Below are 25,052 nucleotides of genomic sequence, written 5' to 3'. Positions count from 1 at the left end.
CTCTCCTTCCTAGATAATCCCACCAACCCCTACATTTTTGCAAAATGTATTTACATCATCTGTATTATAACATTTCTGCAATCACATTATTCTGGATCATTAATGACTTCCCAAACCAGTGATAATGAAAACATGCATTCATGGTTTCTAATCAGACTTGCATTCCTCGCAACACAGTCCCAAACAACCATTCACTTACTGTAGATGTAAATCAGTTTATTTGCTTTTGGCATTTATTGTTCTGCATTCATGCTTGTGCCATAATAAACCTGCTACATGAGGTGCTACATGACCTTTTGCTGTATTAGGGCATTTAGTGTATGAGGAGAAGAAGGAAAATGATTTTTGTCCACTGATGTTCTCCTCAGGTTTATAATTGGCAGAGAAAAACCAGGACAAGTAAGTGAAGTGGCTCAGTTGATTAGCCAGACCCTAGAGCAGGAACGGCGCCAGAGAGAACTTTTGGAACAGCATTATGCACAGTATGATGCAGATGATGATGAGGTAACATGTTTGCTCTTCCTCTTGTAACTTCATGGAATTCCCTTTCCTTGTCTACTTGCATTTCACTCTTTCGCTAATTCTTCATCTATTCGCTGTTGGATACTGTCTTTTTGCAGATAAAAAAGCACTCCGCGCTGCATGGCCATAGTCATAGTCATGCTGTGCACTATAAATCTCTCTTTAAAAATGTAAGAGTGTTGTTATTGAAAACTGATCTTTGGGAGTATAGAAAATTCACCATGGAACTGGACAGAAAAATGGCATTCTTGAATTCCAGCCAGGGTCACATGTTGTCCATGATGTCTGTGGTCCCCAGTGCCCTATTGGGCTGCTTTAAGACTCTTGCCAGAAGGCCTGAGAACCCTGCTTAATTTTTTAAAGGTGTGCAATTGACACCATTGCGGACTAGCAGCCAAATGTGATAAATATTTTCAAATGCAGAGGGAGGGGGAGATTCCCAATTTTAAGGCCTTCCATGGGCTGCTTTACATTGATTCGTATGGTGAAATAAAATAGGTAACCTAGGGAGTTCTCTGACATCTTTATGTTAGCCTTGTTAACAGTTCTTCAGTGTGCCAGGCAGATGTTTTTCAGACCTTTACTTTGGGGTTGCCAGGAATTGGACCTGGGATCTTCCGCATGCAGAGCATCTGCCTCACTATTGAGCAATGGCCCTTGTCAGTTTTACATGACGATTGTTCCTTGTGAATGGATACCAGTTGGTATTTATCATGTCAGGAGAGTTTCTTAGTTCCTAAACTTTGGTAAATACCAGCTGTCATCAAATTTCTAGACACATGCATTTTTTTTCTTTAAATACGACCTGCTCTCAGACTTTTTAGGGCTTTATGGGTTGAGTGCTTTAAATTGTGTCTGGAAATAACTAGATTCTCATGCAAATCTTCAAGTGGGCAACTTTAGGAGCCAGGAGGACCCTTTTCACACTCCCAGGGGTCTTACAAATAGCTTGAGTTTGGCCTTTTTAGGCCACTATTGCTGTTTACCACCAAAAGTCAGCAGTGTGCATTTGAAAAGACTCCTCCTGGCTTTTAAAGTTGCCCACTCATGACTTAAAGATCTGTATAAGATTATAGTTATTTCCAGGCACAACTAAAAGTACTTTGCCAGCAAAATGCAGCAAGGAACTGAACAAAGAAGAAAATTACAGGGGCAGCAATAGATGGACATAAAGAACCCATTCTGGATCCAGTGGCCCATATATTCCAGCACTCTGTTCACATGGTAGCAAACTAGCTGTCCACAGGGTCCCTCAAGCAGGATGCGTACAAGTCCTTCTTCTGTCCATTCTTCTCAACAACTCCGTTATGCAGGCATGTCTGCATATACCCAAGGTGGCTAGTAGCCATAGATAACCTCCTCCTCCATGAATTTGTTTTAAAGCCTTCCAGATTGGTGTATCTAAGTCTGGTGATCCACTTATGACCATGGGCTACAGGCTGCCCGTTTTGTTTCAAAGGCTTGTCAACTATGTTTGCTTCTAGTAATCCCCAGTTGATAAAATTCCTGTATAATTCTAGAGCAGAGGAAATTTCCAGACACTTCTGAGAGGCAGCCCCCTTATGTAAACAATTGTATTCCACAAATCAAGTATGGATGTTACCAAAGGAAGAATAACTATGAAATCTCTTGCCAGAAAGGATTGCTGCTAGCACACCAGTGTTGACGGAAAGTGCTTCACATCAGTTAGGACTTCATAAGCCAGGGGTGTGGGCAGCTTGTGGTCCTCCTGACCTTCTGGCTTACAACTTCCCCCAGCCCTAGCTAGCATAGGTGATAAGGTAAAGGTTTCCCCTTGACATTAAGTCCAGTCATGCCTGACTCTAGGGGGCGGTGCTCATCTCCGTTTCCTAGCCGAGGGAGCCACCGTTTTTCCACAGACAGTTTCCGTTGTCATGTGGCCAGCATGACTAAACACCGAGGTGCACGGAATGCTGTTACCTGCCCACCGAAGTGGTACCTTTTTATCTACTTGCATTTGCATGCTTTCGAACAGCAAGGTTGGCAGGAGCTGGGACGGAGCAACGGGCACTCACCCAGTTGTGCAGATTCGAACCAGCGACCTTTTGATCAACCAGCCCAGCAGCACAGTGGTTTAAACCACTGCGCCACCTGCAGTCCCTAGCACAGGTGATAGTAAGCAACAGTTGGAGATTCAGGCCAAATCATCTGGAGGGTCACAGGTTGCCAAGCCTGCCATATCCAAAGCTATATCTAATAGCACCACCAACCTGCTATTAGATCCACCTTTATCTGGTAATACATAATTCATTCTTAGATTGTCACACTGGAAGATAAGAGTTCAAAACTCTTTTCAAACAATACTTTAGAACAGAGATTTTGTCCAAGGGGGAGCCCATGGGGCTTGCTTGCTTCATTCCTCCCTCATTTCTTTCACTGCAGATAGAAATAATTTCTTTTTTGCTCTGCACCTTCTTGCTGAGGTTTAAAAAAAACAAACAGAGTACAGCAGGCAGAAGCAGCTTAAAAACAAGAGATCATTCCTAAAACTCCTCAGTGCAGCAGGTCAGATGCCTGCCACTATAATCCTAGGGATGAAATGCCTGCACAGGCTCAACAGAATAATAATTGTAGAAAATTGTAGAATAAATGCCAACCTGTCCATTCACTGTAGGCTGACTTTTCTGTGCTCATGAAAATGATATGCAAATTACCTTAATTGCATGTTACTAAAAAAAGTGAGTTACCTGAATCCCTCCAACTCTGCAGATAGCATTAGTGATGAAGAAATTAGAGAAACAATATATCTATCCTTTTCTATAATAAAAATCCATAGCTAATTTCTTTTCTGAAACAGTTGTAGAACTTTTAGCTTATAAGTTTAATTTTTATTCCTTTATCCTTGAGAACAAATACTAGTCTTGATGTGAGTTGTACTTCTCTAAATTTTGCTTTTTCTCGTGGAGGATTATGCTGCTTCTGTTTTAAGAGCAGAGTTTGCTAATACACAGAAGTACTGTTATCTGTCCAGGCAGAGGATTACTTTTATCTTCCTGTAATTGGTTTTGAAGGTGGTGCTATGTAAGAAGATGATACAACCATTGCCTCCTCCTCCAACTTTTTTGTTTTTTTTGCAGGCCTGCTATGGATATTGGTTAAAAATGTTATTTGATATCATATTCCCAATTGTATTTTTGCTTGTCATTGAAGATGGAAAACTATGGCATGCTCCAAATACATTTGCTCACTTTTTCATTTTCCAAAAGCTACATGCATCAATTGTTTGCATGCACATCCACTTCTCAGTTTCTGATTCCCTTAATGCACATGGGTTTCTCATAAGGTGGGGGAAGACTGATCTAGAGACTAAGACGTAACTGCTAAGCTGCCTTAAGTTTCTTGAAAGGGAAAAGGGCAGGATATAAATACAATAAATTCATAAATAAGTGAACTGTTCATGTCATTCATATGCAAAATCACAAGTGGTTTTTTGGAACAAAAGCAAGCCAAACATAAGTGGTGGCAAATGCCAGCAAAGCTACCTTGACATCTTCCAGCATATTTCTCTTGAAGGGGAACAAAGGTCTTTGGCACTTTTAACATCCCTCTTTTGGTGAAATCGACAATTCACCATTCCAAGGGACCTGAGTTAGTGCCAATGATGTACTTGGAGGAGGACAATAAAGAAAAATGATTCCATTGGAACCTATTGTGTAAGCCTTTCAGTTCCCATCAGCCTCAGCCTGTATGATCAAGGTGATGGGAGGTGGAGTCTACCAGGTTTCATACTCTTGTTGTAGAGGCTAAACAGATGCATAAGCTTTCTTTGTCATAATATCATTGCATAGAAGAGTTCTTATTTAATGTTTGTTATCAACTGTTTTAGAGTACTGAGAGAGAATTTCATGGAACCTCAGGCAACTTCAGTAAAAATAACAACTGTTACCTTAAAAAGGTTTGTGAAGAAAGTAATTTGTCTCTGATTCACTGCTTCCTATGCTATACTATTTTTAATAGTGGCTTTTAGTGTGTGGCTTATTAATGCAACACAATTTCTAAGCAGCTAGTCTTGCAACAGTTCCTTCTTCATTTATTCACTTGCAAGCCAAAACATGATCCCTTTTTGAGATGTCAGTTTGTCTGAGATTGATTTGGATGTTGTTGGAGTCATCTAAATTTCTCTTAAACTCAGAAGTTTTTGCCTAACAAAATGCTGGAAGTTTTTACCTAGCTTCACTGAAGATAGTTAGAAGCTACCAGAGATTCCCTGGAAATGTGTCATTTAGTCAATTAATTATAATAAATCAACAGCTAAACAAAATTATCTTTAATGATGTTTAGGTTTTGTACATTCAAGTTTTTATTTCTATATGTGACACCTTCATTACAATGTTTTTGTTTTTGCCATTTCTAATATTAAACTGTTTTGATTGTACATACTCTTATCTCTTAACCCTTCAACTTATTGTGATGCAGTTAAATAGAAACACGAACCCATGAAAAGAAATGTAGCCCTTGTGAATCACTTTCCCCTCAGGTCTATCGCCTATAAGTTCTAATTACTACAGCTGAAATCTATAACTGGAATGTACAAGAAAACAAGTGAATTGATATAATCATGTTAGAGGTGACACCTAGTAAATTGGAAAGGGGGCTATAACATCACATATTTATTTCATTAGATACCACTTGGGAGAGTCAGTGGTATTCACATATCTCCCTAATCTCTAGCTAGGCCTTCTAAGTGGAAACTTAAAAAGGATGAGGTCCTTCAGTGAAAGTATACCTACGTTTTACTTCTCTGAGCATGTTGCCAGTCCATTGTTAACGATCCTTCATTAACAGGTTAAACTCTGCAACTAACTTTTGTAGCAATCTCTGTTAAGATTTAACAGGATAGAATCCAATAGACCTCAGTGGATTTTACTTCTGGTCACACCTACATAAGATGCAATCATACTCCTGAAAAGAATAATAATTAAGAAAATATCTTGAAGATGAGTAAGAGAGAGGACATGGGGCTTTTTCAAATTTACTTTACAAAATCTCTGTCCTTCTTTTATATTTCAGTGATACAGGAGTGCTATATACATGGGCTCTCCCTGTTAATCTCGTTTTAGAATTAGAAGCAGTATTCTTGTACAGCAATAAAGCATCCGAAAATACTGTTTTGCTTTATCTTCTCTCTGTTTGTAGTATCATATTTCTCATTGTAACACAACAATTTCGACTTTGGTTTCCCTCTTTATTTAAAGCTTTTCATATCCTGTTTTTCAGGCTAATCATCCTTTTTTGCAGGTATTCCTTTCACTGTTCAGAACAAATTTTTAAAACCTTTATACATGGAAATGCAGCATGGGCTGTAAATCTGAGCACTCAATTTTTTCTATTTTTAAAAGCAGGGTCTGATTTACTTATTATATATCAGGCTGGACTGTAAATTAAGCCAATGGTAGGCTACAGAGGAGATGGCTGATGTGATGCTGGGAACTATGAAGAAAGCGTCTCATGTTCCTGATCACAGAACTGGAAATACTGGCAGTGTCTTTGGGGGAGGAAAAGTCCATAATGAATGAATGTTGCTTAAGCAGGTTGCATAGAACAGCTTTCTTCAGTCTAGCTCCCCACAAATATGTTCAGCTGTGGATCTCATCATTTCCCGCCTGCAATGGCAATGCAGTTCCCACCACAGAAATGGTCAGGCTGGCTGGGAATGATGAGATTTGCAGTCAAACAGGTCTGGAGGGTAGCAGCCTGGGAAAGATGGATACCTGATTTTTCTGTAGCAGAAACACAAGCTGTACTAGACTGCTCCTACCAAGTGAGATTTTGCACAACTAGAGAGTTTTGCTGCCAAGCAGAAAATGCAGGTGATATCTGCCTGAACAGTGAAGATGCAGCTGTTATAGACCTGCTCAGAGCCTATCAAGATGATATCACATCTGTGCAGGCCACCTAAGGTCTCTACATAAGCACGGTGTTTGAACATTTCAATTCCACCCATCTCTTTGCTTGCTGCCTGGCATTGCCAGCTGGTAGGTGCACAGACAGCCTTTGCTAAATTGAATTGCTGGTTTTCACCATAGTCCCTTCCAGCTATGGGAATAGCATTAGCATCTTCTGGCATTAGCTGAAGCAATCTGCTTCTGTACCACAGCAGTTGAGTGGATTTAAAGAGTACTGATTTGTTTCCTAAATAACAGGACCTGTATGATCTAGTGGGTAGGATGTTTGACTTTGACCAGAGAACCCTAGATTTTGATCTGGATGCAGCTATGTAGATTGATGCAAACTACTGGGATATTACAGATTTACATGGCCACTTTCCGCATATAGCCCTCTTAAAGAAAGTCTGTATGTCCAAAAACTTCCTGTATGTCTCTAGAAGCCACAGATTCCCAGAACTGGTTATCAGAAGAACTACCATTGTCTTCCAAGAAGATTTTGTTTATTTGCTCCTTGAAGAACAGTTCTTTCATTGTTTGCTAACCATTATACGTGCCTTTTTTTCCTTTTTTGAGGGAAGAGCAAATAAATAATTTCCCCAACTGGTTTCCTTCCTTCTTTCTGCAACTTGCAGCTTTTGATGGCATTCCTCCTCCTAACTTCAGGCTGGAGAACAAGGAATACGGACAAAATTCCAGTCTTCTCTTTGCAAAAAATAAAGTGAAGTGCTGCTTCTCTCACAGTAGAAAAAAAGGCTATTCTTATAGGAGTCTAGAGCAAGGCTTTACAGCCACTACCAATATCTATGCCTGAGCCACAGTACCAGAAAGTTTGTATACATGAGGTTTGTCATTAAGAGGAATGATGCCTGAGCTGGTCATATACTTAATAACATTGTTGTGAGGTTAATTTGGGATAGCCCTGTGCATGCACCTGTACGCTTGATAAAAGAAGGATGGGACCTGTGCAAAAAAAATTAAAAATAGATTTCATGCAGTTCCTGTAGTCCAAGCTATTAGAATTCTGCTGTAGCTTTAGGTATTAGAACATGCATTCCCTTGTCATATTGTTCCAAAAGATTCTACCTTGTGCTTCCTGCCACTGCTATCATTTCACACTTACTCGTCTCATTTATCTCTCTAGAAGTGTTTGGTTTTTGTGCAAATTCTATGCAGTAAAGCCATGCCTTTCATAAGTGACAGGATCTCCGAAACGCTTTAACTTTGTGCTTCTAAGACAGGGGAATATGCCACAGATGAAGATGACGATGACATGGGCCCTGTCCTTCCAGGAGGTGATATGGCCATTGAAGTGTTTGAGCTCCCTGAAAATGATGACATGTTTTCCCCAACGGAACTGGATACCAGCAAACTGGCTCACAAATTCAAAGAGGTATGTTGGAGAGCCTGGAGTGAGTGAGTCTTCAGACAGTAGTATTGACTTAGGTCATTGTATTTTTCCTCTCTTTGAACCATTTAATTGATTTGCTACTGCCGTTTTAATCAATATATGTAAATTCTTTAAACAAGACTTCACTTCTTAAGACAAATTTTGCCAGTTCTTCTTAATGTCCATTGTGATGAGGCTAACGCTGTGCTGTTTTGACAGTGGTCCATAAACACGCTAATGCCAATTAATTGGAGTTGTTTTCCTAAAACTACTTAGTCACACTAATTTCAGTGGAATTAGCCAGGAGTAAGTTGTATACTGCTTACAGTTAAAGGAATTGTTATAAATTGGATGTATTGACACAGGTTAAATTCATCCTGCTGTCCTTTTTTCAGTTAAATTAATCATTACAGAACACTTGATTCTCCTAATTTGTTAAGTTTAATCAGAGACCACCAACTCTAATAATAATTATTTATTTTATTTATTCATTCATTTCCAGTATAATGCAGTAATTGTTCGGTATACCTGAATGTATAACCTCCAATTTTAAATTAAGATTAAGCCTGAAATTCAATGCAAGCTTTACTTGGGACTTTTCTGAACAAACATACATAGAATTGTTTTGGGCTTTTCCCTGTACTCTAAGCCTTATCTGCTACCTCAATAAACTCCACAATGATGCTATCTGGCGGTATTTCTTTAGGAATGATGGTTCATTGCAGAACTAAGCAGGTAACTAGTTATGTTCAAGTGAGGTACTGCAAGATGTGAACAAACTGCTGGCAGAATTCATGCTAACTATCTGCCTTTACATCTTCATCTATCCTTGTGAAATCTGCCAGACCTGATTTGCTTACTTGACGTTTACAATTGTAATTGCCTTCTTGGGTGATGATGAAGTCCCCACAGCTGGAAAGAAGCAGTGGTGAGGCCCTTGTGGAAATAACCAAATCTAGACCCTATCTTAACAGAAAACTAATGCCCAGTATCAAGTTTGCCATTCTTGGGCAAGGTGCCGGCATGTGCCAGCATGTGGTACCTCATAAAGCCAAGCAGTGTTGGATGCTACTGTTTATTTTGAAATATTTAAAGTAATGTAATTGGCTGCTCACTCTAGACATAGAACTGACGGATACTATATCTTAGCTTTCCTTCACATTCGTTGCATTTGCGAAGGAATATCCATGTACTCATCAAGTTAATTATGACCTGCAACAAACATACATTTTGTCCTATGTCAGGGTTAAGGAACTTGTGGTCCTCCAATTGCTGTTGGACTCCAGTTCCCATCATCCATTATCATTGCCTATGCTGGTAAGGCATAATGGGAGTTGCTCACCCATGCCCTGTGTAAACAAGGTGAAATATGTCTGCAAAAATAGATGGTTGTAGTTTTATCACAGGTAAAAATAGAAATGTGGGTTACATGGTAATTCTAAACAATTCCAATTTAGAATTGTTCCCTGAGGATGAAACTCTTTTTGTGTGGAGATGAGAGTAGTGCCTACATTTTGCAAAGCACACTACCAAAACGTGAAACAGTTTAGTATTGATTATTAGTTCAGAACTGATTAGTAGTACCTGGGAATAATTGGGATAGTACCTGGGGGAGGTAGTACTTGGAACAGACATTGGAGACTGACATCCAGAAGTTTGAGAGTCCACTGTGGACAGGTGCAACGAAGCTTTTGGGAAGCTCTTAGAATTGTTTGGTAGCACCTGAGTTGGTCTCTGTCTACTTTGTCCCCCTCAAAACCAGGGAATGGGTCCCATCTCTGTCCAGGTCTGTTATCAAGACTAGTGTAATGCTTCATTAATTGGACCTGTTTGCTTTTCTGTGCCTCTGATAATGAGACTAATATTCAGATTCTGTGGCATGTAGAAAGCCCAGGTTCAGTCTCTGGGACTACTGGGTGTGACTAGGAAAGGCTTCTGTGTCCAGGGAGGCTTACTTACCAGCAAGTTTGTTTAGGAATGCAGCTTGATAAAGCTTCCATTATTCTTTATTTTGGCTTCAGTTAGGGACATACATGCATGTTTATATTGTAAAACAACTTTCTCTTGCTCAAATACATCCTTTGTAATAACACAGACCTATTGATCCTGTTTGGACATTAAGTCAGTGTCCAGCAGAAATTCTTTGGTTTATTAATTAACACATCATTGCAGGGTGTGGGTAAACTGCTGCCAGTTTGAACAGCCCACAAACGCAGTATTTATAGGTTTTAATGACATCCGAACCAGGCTATTTGGCTTGTTGAACCCCAAATTAACCTGCCCCAAGTTAACCCTTGGTATGTTGGGTAAACTTGGGGTTGTTTAGCCCACAAACACTCCCAACTGAGGAAACAACTTAAAAGGCCACAGGAAACTGGAAGCAATGTGTGTGTAGCTCTTTGACTGCAAAGTTCCTGGGTTCATAACCACAAATTGCTGCTCAGCCCACTTGTTACATCTGGATGGTATGTTGGAAGGGACCTACTCAGTACAGACTCTGTATTTCAGGATGCAGGTAAGGCATCCCTGACAGATAACCTGACTACTTGCCTACCTTGCTAGTTGTAATAATTTAATGCAATTAAGTTTGTATGATTTTTTTGTTATTAGCTACAGTGCCTTGCAGATATATTCATACACACTGCCTTTGACTTTTACATATTTTGTTGTATTACAACCTGGAATGGGTTTAACTGGCATTGTTACCACTTGATGTACTCAAGGCACTCAGCACAGTGAAGGTGCAAAACATTTTTATTGTGACACAAAAGTGAAGCAGACAAAAGCAAACTGGTACTTGTTGCTTGTACCCACCTCCTTTACTGCGACATGGCCAAATAAGCTGTGGTGCAACCCACTGGTTCCAGGAGTCATATATTGTTGAGTAGTTGAATGGAGTCCAGCATGTGTACAATTTCAGTGCCACATGATTTCACATTAAAGATGTGTGTTTCTGAAGGTCCCAGAATTTGTTGGACAGGATAGCTAAAGAAAGAGCAACATAAAAACCAAGGAGCTATTAAACCAATTTTGAGAATAAAGGTTTGCAGAAGCACTAATCAGAGCTATAAAAATTGTCCCAGACTACAATATGAAAATTTCCCATGGCACTGTCAGAGTCATTATTACAAAGTAGAAAGGATGTGACTAAACCATGAATCTGCCCAGAAAAGGCCACCCACCAAAACTTGATGACCAGGTAAAGAGGGCATTAGTCAGAGAAGCAACCAGCAAGTCAGTGGTGACTCCGGAGCAGCTGAGATGGGAGACAGCTGTCCCGAAACAGGGCTTTATGGAAGAATGCAAGGAAAAAACAAAACAAAACCATTCCTGTAACAAACCTGTAGAAGATGGTTCTGTGGTTCCAAGCTGTACTTTCTGGCTACAAGACACTATGTGTGACCCAAAACTAACAGTACTCATTTCCCTGAGAATATCATCCCTATAATGCACCCTGGCAGTTGACAGCATCATGTTGTGGGGTGCGGCTTCCAGCATACCTTTTCTCCATAACAATTTTCTCCATTCCTTACTGCAGCAGGGAAAGGAAGGAAACATAAGCATGAAGAGCATTGCAGAGAAGTGGTAACAACTTTAGACTCCCTAGGTCCAGGGGGAAAAGAGTATGCTCTGCATAGATTCAGCAAGTTAATCTGTCTCTGTGTATACAAAATGTGGACATCAAATCTGTGTACATAGGAAGGGGTTATGACTGCCCCTTGAGACAGTCGATGCATCACTGTGTGTGCATATATATGTACATGTGTAGCTGCTTACTGGAGAAATGATTCCCCTGTACCTCCTGTTGTAATCCCAGTTTTTATTTTAGAGCTAGGCAATAGAATTTCCCTCTAGACTGATCCAGTACCCATCCTGAAAAGCACTTTCCAGCCAAGGTGGGAGTTTCTATCACAGGGGTTCCAAAAATCAGTTCAGGGAAAACCTTGTATCTTTGCATCTTCTTGCTCAGGTTGAAGTCCCCCAACTGTAGGCTGAGGCTCACATAAGCTTCCCTTTATGGTTATAGTATATGTGTGCGTGTGCCATTTCTCTGTGATGCGAAAGCCTTTTAGTAGCCTGTTTCTGTGTTATCTGCCCTCTGTGACATGTCTGCTTAATCTGTGCAGCGAGGCTTTCTAAGAATATTGGTGTGCAGTGGGACATTCAAATCCAGGCAGGCTAACAAACGGAGCACGACAGTTGGTATTTCCTTCTCCTCCAAGACATTTTACTTGTCCAGGCAGATTGGATATCCTAATCTGATATTCTGAGAGACCGGCCAGCAACACTTTTTCCTTAATTAACTTGCATAGACTGAGTCATTTTCCAAGCTAGATATTTTAATTTACAGTCTACTGCACTGCAGCACTTTTGTGGGCCTTCTGCTGTGTGTGTACAACAGTATTCAGGTGGCAGCATAGAAATCTTTTTTGCTAAAAGAAAATACTGGAGCAGTGGCATTTGCAGCTCACTTGTTCGCTTTGTGGTTTTGCATTTACAGTTGCAAATCAAGCATGCAGTTACAGAAGCTGAGATTCAGAAGCTGAAAACAAAGGTAAGGATGATTAGTGGCTATTAGACACCAGTTTTCTTATTTTCAGCTGCTATAGGCTATATCCAAAGCAAGAAAAAGAAAACTTCTTGTTGAGAAAACACGATAGAGAAAGCACTATGTGCAGTAGCTCAGGAAAGCTTGTTTTGGTAGAAACAGCTCAGTGAGCCCCGGTGAGAACAGGAGGAGTATTGTTAGAAGGAAAATAGCTGCAACGACATAATAAATTTTTATTCCTTTCTCACATTGTTAGATCTCTAACAAGCTTAAGAAAAAATGATAAAGTGGTCTCTTTTCCTATTTAGGAGATTTTGCTGCCTTAGTTCTAAGAGGCAGCACAGAGTATATTTTTTATTTTAAAATAGGATGAGGCACTTAACTGAAGCTGATTTTTAGAAATGCTATTTATAACTTACATAAACCAGTTTGTTATGTTAATTAGCTTGTCGTACTCTGTATGAGGCAATGATTTGTCATATTTTGAAAATGTTCTGATACATTTCAGAATTAAATCTGTTTCACTTAATCTGCCTTGCTGAATTCAGAGGATCCTTCTTCTTGCTAATTAAGTTATAAATACAAGTTGTTCTTTTTAAACTATGAATGAAAGTGTGATATTTATTTCATTGATGATGTTTGAGAGAATAGTCTTCAAGAACTGATTTAAAAGGAAATAATAGCACTATTCATTTTTTTCTATTATGATTTTCCCCTTTGATTCATTTTAAAAATGTAGAAATCTCTGTGCTAGATTAAGGTTTGATATAATAATATAATTCCACATGTGTGAAATCTGGTACCCATTGAAAATCTGATTGTCTTCAAAGCTTGTTGCATTTGGCTAACCATTCATTTTCGCTTTGTAATACAGAAGTCATTGCTGTAATTTCTGCATTCTCATTCCATACTCCCCCACAATTTTAAGAAAACTGTATATCTGCTTTCTCTGGATTGTGCTTTCTTAAGAGCAGTACAACAACTTTTAAATGTATTTTCTTCCTTATGATTTTACCCCTTATTCAGAAGCAAATACTGAACATGCACTGTTAGATAACTGGTAATTTAAAACTAGAACCAAGTTTTATTTCCAGAGAATGAGAAAATTTAAATGCAATGTTTAAATCCATAGTTTAGTTCTCAGTAGTTATTACGCAGACCCAAGTTATTACACAGAACCATGTATCTATCCATACGAATTACTTATGCGCATCATAGATGTCACAATTCCTTTTATTTCATCTTCATAAGGCTATGTTTTATTTTGTTTTGTTTATTTAAACAGCTCCATCCTGCTTTTCAGGGTGATAGAGGCCTCTCAGGTAGAGCCTTGTAATTTTTTAAAAATCATACCATAAAGTTAAAACAGAGTGAAATAGATTTACAGTAAGAATGATACGCAATTCAATGAAAAAGCCAGCAGTTACAACAGCAGCATCAGTTTAAACTTATTACTTCTATACAAGGACCAGCCTCACGTTAGCCAATGAAAAGCAGCTGAAAACATCCTGGTCTTTAGCTACCGTTTTAAAACAGCCAGTGAGGGAGCCAGGCACATCTCCCACAGGTGCCAGAGCAGTGGGTCCACCACAGAAAGATTCCGGATTCTTCTGCCCAGCAGTCTGATAAACATTACTGGTTGAGCAGGGCCTCCACAGCCAGTCTTTGGGCTTGGCCAGATTCAAACTGGTTTAGCTATTTGAACTTTTGAAGGTAAGCACCAGCATTTTAAATTAGGTCCAGATATGCACTGATACACATTATAAAATCTTGAAAAATATGAACAATTTTATTTTCTCCATTTTAAAATCAAGCTGCAGTGGATGTTCAGTGGAAAAGTATACATTTAAAATATTGATTTTGCCTTAATCAGCATGCTCTAGAATATTTATTAGTGCTTTAAGTTAAAGTGATCTAGTAGCTGTTTAGGGCTCCACATTATTACCGCTTTGAACATTAGTTTACACATACAAGTAGCAATAATAGTAGACTGCTATTCCCTGCATCCACATTTCCAAACAAGTGAACCTGGATTTAAAAGCCTTTGTCTTACTCTGTCTAGTTACAGACGGCTGAGAATGAAAAAGTAAGGTGGGAGCTGGAAAAAAACCAGCTTCAGCAAAACATTGAGGAGAACAAGGACAGGATGATGAAACTCGAGAGCTACTGGATTGAGGCACAGACCCTTTGCCATACTGTCAACGAACATCTGAAGGAAACCCAGAGCCAGTATCAGGCCCTGGAGAAGAAATACAACAAAGCAAAGAAACTGATTAAGGACTTTCAGCAAAAGTAAGCAGCAACTACACACGGAGACATTAGCTCAAGCTCTAATTTCACTCTGTGCATGCAGTTAGCCAGTGTGCTGCTGTGGTTGGACTCAGACCGGAGAGACCCAGTAGCTTCACTATGAAACTGAGCTCCTGGCCTAAGATCAGCGGGTATCTTTCAACCCACTCCTGATTTTTAATGACCATAAAAGGCACGGATGAGCCATGTACACCTGCGGTTTCCAGTGTGTTATCTGTTGGGTACACATGTCCCTGCAAACACCTGTCAGGGTACTATCCAAGTTCCCTGTCACTCCTCATTTTGATCTTAGTTTGATCTTTTGATCTTAGTTTAAATATACAATAATAATGATTATGATGATGGTAATAATTGAAAGGCTGGTCAAATAAAATGTCAGCATCTAGCATCTTTATGTCAAGAATAGTTCTGGGCACTAGCATCAGTAGCTTGCTTTCCATGAAAGGACTGATGAAGCCCAGAGATACAGGGTCAAAAGAATGTCATTGTATTTTGGAACTTGGACCCCCCCTCTGCCTTTTACTTGCTCAACAGCCTACATACCATTTCATTTAGTTTACCTCCTGTAGTTGGTGATTTCTTTACTTATGCATGCACAAATTTCTATGCCACCCATAACCTTCCTAGGTAGCTTACAGCAACATATTAAGCATATATACAAATAACATGTTAAAACACATTAAAACAATTAAAAGATTAAAACATCAATATAACAATAATATAAAAAGACCACCATCACAGGGCTAAATATTATTTTTTAAGTAAAGTTGTTGCCTCTTGTTACCAACTTCATTCATTGTGGCAGCCATTTTGTAAATAACCACAACCATTAGACTGCCTAGCAGTTGGGTTTTAAGGGTCCATGAGTTCCAAGGTGGTCAGCACAAACAGGGAACAGGCAAAAAGCAAGAAGTCAGCAATCTAGATGAGGCAAACCTGTTCCAAGGCAGCACAACCAATAAGGAGCAGTCAGAAAGAGAACCAAAATCCAGTCCCAATAACATGCAACAAGGCCACATAAAAGAGGAACAGCTGCTAGAAGGTCAGGTCAGAACAAAACTGCTCATACCAGGTATTGGTCAAGACAAAGGGGGTAGAACTCAGGAAGGTTTGGTCTGCATCATTCATAGCTGGTGCCTCCATTTTACCCTGCTGTTTCTATGCAGTGGCTGTGGGAGTCAGCCCCAAGCTTCCAGTATGAGCTGTCTGTGGCAGCAGCTGAAATGGCACCCACTTGTGAGCAAGTCTCCTGTGTGCAAGTAGACCTTCTCTCAGCCTAATATTCCTTCTGTGTTTTAGACAGTGCCTCTCAAGGGCTGAGGGATTCTTTGTTACTACCTCTGAAGCAGAGGCCTTGTCCAGGTGGTCTCATGTGGGCCCAGTCTCCTGATCCACATGCGGATCCTGGGCATTGCTGGTGATGGGTGGGATCTGATCCTCCAGCTCCTCCTTCAGAGGGGAGTGTTCCAGTGGGAGTGTGACTCTCTCACTACTCCACATGTGCCCACTGACCCAAAAAGGAAACTACCCTGAGAGCAGAATAGAAATGCTATGTAACACCTAACTGATTTTGTTTTTTGTTTTGTTTTGTTTTTTTTGCTTTAATACCAGTGTGCTGCAAAAGGGTCTGAAGGGAATATCAAAAAATTGGGTTGCTGTGTGGATTGCATCCACCACTCTGTGTGGGCACTTCTCCCTGCACTTCTCTTTCACTGTTTTCTGGGAGCTGATAAAGAATTTATATGCACATATATCTTGGACTGTTGAGTCTGATGTGCTTTCCATTTTAATTAAAACAACAACCAGGAGTCCCACCTATCAGAGGCTTGGGAAATACTGAGATAGAAAATCTAGAAATCATACAGCATTTTCTGTAATACAAATGTATTTTAAAAGGCCTCTAATATGAACATCATTTCCCACTTTACTACTATCAAAATATTGAGCTCTTTATTGACCTGCAATAGGGCATAGTGTACATGTGACTTAGTATTGTGACTGTAGAGTGTTGTCCAAGACTTCTAAATGATAGTATACAATGGCATAAACTTTTAACAGTGGTGCAGTCACATAGATTTTTTTCTACACAAGGTTGTTAATCTGGTCTGTCAACTTTCTATTTCTCTCAGAATCAAGATCTGAGCACCACACAAAGTGTATTCCTTCCCTACTTCCTGTTTCATAATCTCCAGGTGGTCCCATGGTATGGCAGAATAGTGTAATTACACAAGTGGGAAAAGAGCTTCCTTTTCACTTTCACAAATGTTGCATTTCCCCCACCCTAATTTAAAAACAGAAGTGCAATTGGAGGGTCATGACAAAATATCTAAAGAACCCACAAATAACACGAGTAGGGAACGACCAGCAGACAATAAATGCCACCTGTAGAAAATATCACTGATTTTGGGGATTTAATGTCTTGTTGCAGCACTTAAATAATGTCATTTTAAATAAAAGCTATAAATGTATAACAATACATAGTGAATATTTGGAAAATGCTGTTTAATGTTATACTTTAAGTGATAAAAGAAGATGCACTAAAAGGAAGGAATCGAAAGAAGATCACAGCTATAGTATCTCTCACCAGCATAAAGACTTCTAAACTTATGCAGTAGACTTTTAATAGCATGCATTGAGTTTCTCCATTTCCACTGTGGTGATTACTAAGTTTTCATAGAGCAAGCCAGAAGTAATTTAGGCTAATCTTTTTCCAAGCAAGTTTCCTCTTGCTCATTTAAATATTATAGTATTTCTCCTTTTTGCAATGATATATTCATTGTTATACAATCAGTATGAAATACCTTAGAAACATAAATATCTTTTCCAAATATATGTAATATTAAAATGCTTTACATCAGTAAATTGTTTCAATACCTGTTTCGATCCAGTTTATTCTAACCAAAAATGTGTTTCTTCCCTGAAGAGAACTTGAGTTTATCAAGCGTCAAGAAGCTGAAAGAAAAAAAATAGAAGATCTGGAGAAGGCCCACTTTGTAGAAGTTCAAGGGTTACAAGCTCGTGTAAGTAATTTTCATTGCATTTCTTTGGAAATGTTGTTAGCTGTCTTACAGTTTCTAGAGAGGAAGATTATAAATGTTTTAAATAAACAGTACTATACTGCATGGAAAATATCCCTGCTTTGGAAAAGAGTAACATGAAGTAGCCCTCAGCTTATAGAATATATTTGGCCCTAAACAGTTTGCATTGCAGTGCTTCTGTCTGTTGACATGAAAGGAAATATTACAGATTTTACCTAATGCTTGACTGTATTTCTCCTAGATTAGAGAACTGGAAACTGAAGTTTTCAGACTACTAAAGCAAAATGGGAGTCAAGTTAACAATAACAACAACATTTTTGAAAAGCAGACATCCATTGGAGAAGTCTCAAGAGCAGATGCAATGGAAAACCTTGATACAAAGCAAGTGTCTTGCCTGGATGCCTTAAGTCAAGGTTTGTTTGAAACTGATAATAAATTTGATAATTGTGCTGTTTCTGTGTGATGTAGTTGTGGTGACATCAACATTTTCAGAAATGTAATACAATGTTGTGTTGACCCAGCTCAAGTACTGTCAAATAGGACTCTGTCACAACATCTGTAAGGTATATGAAAGAGCTTGTGTTCCGTTCAGTTTGAGCCCCATTCAGTGTGTCTATTGTGCTAATAAAAAGTTTAAGAAATAGTGTGTGTGTTCTTTTATATAGTCTGTATCTGTTTTTGTATAGGAATAGTGTGAGGCCCATGTTTAGTAGTGGCATCTTCAGAGGTGGCCTTCCTACATATGTGTAGTTCATTGCCTGTACACATGCTGGTAAGCCAGCGTTCGTTGTAGCTTGCTGGTGTATGCCTCATGAACATGCTGGTGAAATATGCAGACATGGCCACTGCCTGCTGTTTCCCACACAGAGATTCCTTTCCATATCAATAATGCACGTGTGTGAACTCCCTCTTTTGTACTTACCTATGTCACCAAGTTAAAATTCCTGATACTTCTGGGATTCAACAGTACCATGAACAGACATTAGGAAATGTGTGGTATCAAAGATTAATTTTTGATAACTATTTTTCCTGTATTGTTTATTATTATATTACATATATATCCTGCCTTTTTTTCCTCCTGCAAGGAACCCTGGACAGCTTAGACAGTTGTCTGTCTTATCCTCACAACAGCAGCCCTATGGTTTAGTTTAGACTGAGAGTGAATGACTGACCTGAAGTCACACAGTAAGTTTCATGGCAGACTGAGGATTGGAGCCCAGATCACCTGACCACCACATCACACTGGCTCACCATGCCCAATATGCAAAATACTGAAAAACAGAAGTTACCTATCTGGTTGAAATGATTCTTGGGTAATAAATGCACATTTATTTTTTAGCTCTGTGGTAACTCTCGAGCACTTCCCGAGTCATTATACCATTATCTAACCTGGGCAGAAAGCATAAGTTCTTAAGCATCTGACTAGAAGCAGAAAGTACCTAATTTGGCCTCTACTTTGCAAAAAATACACAGTTCATTAAGATTTGTAGAAGAGTTTGGCAGTTGGTCTTTCCCTTGTAGGTTTGATAATAGTTTTCTGATCTATTTGTGCACAGGAATGTGAGAAGGTGGTAATCATCAGGGACTGTATTATGCATTAAAGGCATTATTTATCTAGAAGGAATTGTCATGTGCTGAGGTCTTTTACGTGTGTGTGACATGATTTGTGGCTTTTTTAAAGTGATCCTGTGAGTTTTGCTAGAACTGTCAACTATCTGGTTAAGGATTCAAGAAAAGAATCCTACATTCTTGGGAAATAGAGCTCCCATTAGTTTGGCTGTTTCTATTCTGTTCTGATATTTCTATGCCCCTGTGCTCACACAATGAGTTCCAGAAGTAATACCACAAGCACCACCTAATATGTGAAAGTAAATTTAGATTTAATTTCATCCTCTGTTTAGCATGTCAACTTTAGATTTTATAGTGTGGCATAGCATGGTTAAATCTGTATTTTAGTGCTCCATGAGTTAAAGGGTTTGAACAACTGTGTCTTTCAGGTGTATTTGCAAACAAAAGAGAAAAAAATGTCTTTAGATAGGGCAAAATTTTATATCTATTTAATCTTTCTCATAAGGAACACAGTATTTGATACAGTATTGAGAAAAGTTCTCACTGTAACTACAGAGTGCTGCAATGAACTGCAAGTACTTCAATGAAAAAACTCTAGTTTTTATAAACTGCATTGTGTAACTAAATTAGTTAGGTTTTATCCTAGGAGTTCTGACCAATTCTTAAATTTATTTTGTTTTCTGCATCAGTTTGACTTGTGTTGAAAAAGCAAGCTTTTTCAACACAAGGCATTTATTGTGCCCTTGTGATTCCTTACTCATGGTTGTTTACAGGTCCTTTAGATGATATCATGATTCCCTAGTGTTGTGTCTGTATTTTAAGAGCACTTTCTGGGTGGCAGATACAGAGTGGGGAAAATGGGCTTTTCTTTCTAAAAGCGAGATAAGTGCTTCTGGATTTGTGTTATTCGGCTGTAGACAAATGGAATAGAAGAAGGCTGTACAAAGCTCGGATCTCAACTCTGCAACAAAGCAGAATGTTGATAAAACAGATTAGCAGCCGTGTGTGTAAAACCATTGTAGAAAAGCTAAAGTATACATTGCCTTCAGAGAACGCAACTAATGTTTATCTGCATCACACCAAGTCTGCCTGAGATTGTACCCATGCCTTCTATATAATTGCTGTTGCTGTAGCGTCCAACCAGTTTTAATTAGATTATGAGTCCCCGGGGTGTTGGCCGCCTGTCTCAGGGTGCAGTCCTTGAGGGTTGACACCCACTCCGTAGGGGTCTCTGCGCGCTCTGTCTAGCCTAAGCTTTGCCAGCAAGACTCAGGCGGGGAGGGGGGGATATGGCAGGAGCTTTTATGGCGTCTCCACCCATTGTGCATTTTGTGCTAGTTGAGTCTCTGAGCCCATCTAGCTGATCAACTCCCTGGCTATAGGTGAAGACAGGATTTGAGAGGGTTCTAGTTCAAACAGATCCACATCCTCTCTCCTCCCTTCTTTTTCCTCCCTACCCCATAGCACCAATTTCCTTCTTTTCCAAAGTTGCAACATGGACACACAGCTCAGGTAGAAGGTAAATCCTCAGTGTTTTATAGTCCTTCAGGAAATGCCTAAGATTCATTTGATTGCTCTCTGGACAAGACGTATATTGTGCGTGTGTGATCATTGAAGTTGGCTCATTTTTTTCAGGGCGTCATCCTCCAGGGCCTGTCCCAACTCCCCCTGCCTCCACTTTTGGAGTGAGGAAAGTCCACTATTAAAATTCATCTGCTCTGCCAGCAGCAGATGGAAGAAATTACGGTTTCTTGAACCAGTTTTGTTGTTAATTCAGTGGTCCATACATTTTACATTAAGAAACTTGGAAGTGAATGCTGTGAAATAGTATGCTTTCATTCATTTTGTTGGTTAATTATAAAGCATCTTCCTTTGTTGCTTCTATTTAAAGCACTGTTGTGCAGAAAATAAACTTCAGAGATGGCAATCTCTGAAAACAGAAGGTGGAAGCAAAGTATCAACTTGGGCAGCAGTCCAAAGAAACTTTGTGCCTGATTTCTGTTCATTTTATTTTTGTGACACTGATTTGCAGAACTGCCAGGCTTCTTTCTGAACTTCCCAACACTCAGAAAGTCCTTTTTAGACTTTGCATTTTAAAGAGAACTGAGGTGGTGTGTGGATGTGTGAGTTTTGTATTTAGTTTCCTTAGAGTTTTCTACATGAAAAGCCCCAAACTACTTCTTGAGTGAGGGATGATTTAAAAGGTAATTGGGGTGAGAAGTGAGACATTTTTGTATAGGAACTTCTGCAGGGACATTGCATGTGTAGACAAAATACACACACATATCCTTCTTACACATACATAGTCTTGGTTTCAGATCTCCTGTCCCCATTTTGTTGCTGCTGTATCAACACAGATCTGAGTGAAATACTCACTTTGCAAGCTGAGTTAATACGTATTAACCTATTGCATTTGGTCTTGAATCCTCTTTGACTATAAATAATTGCTCCAACATAATTGTCTTCAGCAGTTAATGCTCTCCTGCCCCTTCTTTTAAATTGAAATCCTGGCTAAGTGCTCTTTGTGAGACATTAAGGCTATTATTGTTTGAAACACCTTACAAAGATGTTTTGAACTCCAGTAACCATAGTGACAAAAGGGTACCTACTGACTGCAGTCGTACAAGCAGTGGTCAGAGTCTCAGCTGACTTTATTCAGTGTATTTTTATCCCACTTTCCAGACAATTACAGTTCTCCAAAGCAGCTCAAAGAGTGGCAAGACCCTGTCAGTACACTTACTGACTAAAAAACGACATGTAAGGAAAGGGGAGCAGTGGGGAAAGTGGGGAGTTCAGCTGTTCAAGGCCAGAATAAAATAGTGAGCTCTAAGTTGTCATTTGTATCCAGTTTAAGCCAGGCTGACCTTCCGTTGATGGGGTTCTTCCTGGAATAGCCTTTGATGACTCTTGTTCTTTAGCCAGTGGATTGACTCTGGTCCCAGCGATACGGACACTGCAACCATGTTAATGCTCTACTTGATCTCTGCACTCTTCAGCTTACTTAAGCATAATCCTGTGCATTTCCTACAAACCCTAGCATTGGATCGTGCCATTAGTTACTGTATCTATATCAGCTTCATCTAGGTTCGTTTTTATGGGAGTGAAAGGAAGCCTACTTATAGAAGCCTGCTTATGGCCATTTCTTACAGAGTGCTTTTGCTTTACAAACCACATCGCGATTTGTCTAATTTTTAAAATAGAGCAATGGGGGCAGCATTTGATCAGGACTAGAGCTGTCGTGAGCGAGTGCAGCTATGTTTTCCTGACTAAAATTACCTTTTTCTCAGGAGCTGAGATCTGCTGTGAGCGGGAAGCTTCCTTTGGCAGGACCATAGCATGAGGGCAAGGGTTAACTTAACCCCTGTTTACACGCATACATGCACATACACACGCATACAATTACACTGCAGTCTGAAGCTCAGATCTTCCTGGACTGCTCAACACGATCATGCAAATCACATATTGAGTTTGGCTCTTAGGTTGGTTTTATATGCATTAACTGCCATGGGATGCTGAAAAATGCTGGGAACTGTGGTTTGGTGCAGACTCTGTTAAAAGATCCCAAGACTCCCTCTCGGGACTACAGCTTTTAGATTCTCGGAAGAAAAGAAATTACTTCTTGCTGGGAGATACAACCTGGAGACTGTTATCGTACTCGTGATTGGCTTTTGAGCCTTCCCTGGTATTTCTGTTGGCCACAAGGTAACCACAATGCTGGGCTGGGTAGGCCTTTGTTCAGATCCAGTATGTCTCTCATGTTTTTATGACTGCTAAGCCCATGTATACCTAACTTTCTGGCTTCGATGAAAGTCTATTTTGGTCGTTCATGGCGCTATCCTTTGCCTGCTTAGATAGAAAAAGGGCCTACAACTCCCAGCATGTGAGGATTCCATTTGTGGGTGAGCATCCTTCAGGTTCTCTGGGCTCAGTTTCTACAAACTTCAGTCCATTGCAAGAGCCCTGAGTCTGAATTCCTGGTGAGCACTTGCCAGGAATCAAGCCTCATGTGCTGCACAAGCAGCATTCCTCTTCCATGCCACCTGCAGCAACCATTTGGGCTGATGCACCTATTGCAGAAGAACCTCTCTTCTTCCTATGCCCGGTTCCAGATCTGAGGTCTATGCTATTTACATTTAAACTTCATTTGCACAATGGGTAATTGCATGAAGGGGGTCACATTTCCCTTGGTCCCTTGTGGTTGATGTGCTGAAGAAGGTTGATTGTACAAGGCTCACAAGGAATGGAGTCCTGTGCTACCACTACACAAGCATTGCCCTTGTGCCACACCACCTGCAGCAGCCATTTGGAAGATGGTTGCTGGTTGTGTAGTCTTCATTCTGCAAGTGTTGCTGACTCCCGCTTAGTTTTGCTCACTTTGCAAGAATGGACCAAGTACAAGGGGAAGCCTGTGAATGCCAGAGGGGCAGATTCCACTTCAACCTTTACATCATTATAGAAGTAATAACAACTAGCAATACCAATTGCTTCTTTTTGCTGCTGCCATTGTAGTTCATGTTTTGTGGGAAGAGCCTAACAACTGACACAAGAACTGATTTTTCAGAACATTCCAGTTCCGTCTTTCCTGCAGGCATTAGTGTTCTGAACAAAATTGATGGTCTTAAATCTTGAGCCTTCTTAAACACATTTACCTGCTGCAAAGGAGCCATGGCATATCCCAGCATGCATAGATTGACTAAACTTCCCAGAAGTTGTGATTTAGCCAAAGAGGATATTGTATACTGATTTTAATGATTGTAAGCTGTCCTGAGATGCCATGCATAAGGGACGGCATGTAAAAGTTTTAAATAAACAAATGTACAGCCCTCACTGATCTACCCAAGACTATTGCCCCAATGCATCTCTAGTTCACTGTTCTTCAGCACTTAATTGCTCCTCCCTGTCGCAACTTTTATATTTTGCATTTCCCCAAAGCTTATGACTTCACCTCTTTCAGTGTTTCTCCATATAAACCTCCTAAAAATGGTAAAATAAAAACATAACACCCACCCCTACAATAAACAAACAAACAAAGCCCAACGTCTTATATTACATAAGATTATGGGGATATTGCTGGTTGTGGTTTGTGAGTACAGAGGAAGCAAACATACTCAGAGAGAGAATGGTCTTCTATCAGAAAACCAGATTCTCCCTTAATGCAGTTAGGACACCTGGGAGAGATCCAGTGCTACCATGCACCACATAACCATTGTGTTTTCAGTAAACCACTATGGTCATGGACTCCACACAACCATTGTGTTTTCAATAAACCATTGTATATTGAACTCATGTCACAAAGGGTGTGTTGACTTCTAATATGTGAGTTCTGCATTGCCACCCTGTGCCCAGTTAGTTGTGAGTAAGCCCCATTGAGTTATGCTCAAGTCAACATATACAGGATTGGGCTGTTAGGTCCAGATCATAACTCAGACATCAGCAAGAGTAAATACAAGTTATTTTACCCATGGGCATTTTGCCACTGAATAATAACGGACTGGATTTGAACAGTCATGCTTTTGGAAGCTGCCTTATCCTCACTTAGCCCATTGAGTCATCTACCCCAGAACTATTGATGCTTCATATCTCCTGCATTTGAAACAAGATTCTTTCCTAGGCCTACAGGGAGAAGTCGGGATTTGAAACTTGTACCTTTTGCATGCAGAGCCTATCCTATACCATTGAGCGTCAACCCCTCCAATTGATAGTGATTCAGACCAGGAGTCCAGCACAACATTTTTGACACTGTCTGGCACCAGCTCTCCAGATTTCAG

General features: G+C 39.8%; 1 protein-coding gene across 1 annotated transcript in view; it reads left to right on the top strand.

Annotated features, from left to right (window-relative positions):
• PPP1R9A (protein phosphatase 1 regulatory subunit 9A) overlaps positions 1-25,052 on the top strand; it is a 145,767-nt gene that overhangs the window by 86,159 nt on the left and 34,556 nt on the right. The window contains exons 7-13 of the mRNA XM_044428439.1: positions 369-504; positions 4,370-4,438; positions 7,666-7,821; positions 12,320-12,373; positions 14,430-14,659; positions 17,601-17,697; positions 17,957-18,128. Of these exons, the coding sequence (XP_044284374.1) occupies positions 369-504; positions 4,370-4,438; positions 7,666-7,821; positions 12,320-12,373; positions 14,430-14,659; positions 17,601-17,697; positions 17,957-18,128 (914 nt within the window). The remainder of the gene's footprint in view (positions 1-368; positions 505-4,369; positions 4,439-7,665; positions 7,822-12,319; positions 12,374-14,429; positions 14,660-17,600; positions 17,698-17,956; positions 18,129-25,052) is intronic.

This window comes from Varanus komodoensis, unplaced genomic scaffold (assembly GCF_004798865.1).
Source record: "Varanus komodoensis strain SLA01 unplaced genomic scaffold, ASM479886v1 scaffold2, whole genome shotgun sequence".
Taxonomy (NCBI): domain Eukaryota; kingdom Metazoa; phylum Chordata; class Lepidosauria; order Squamata; family Varanidae; genus Varanus; species Varanus komodoensis.
This window is presented reverse-complemented; position numbering and strand designations above follow the sequence as displayed.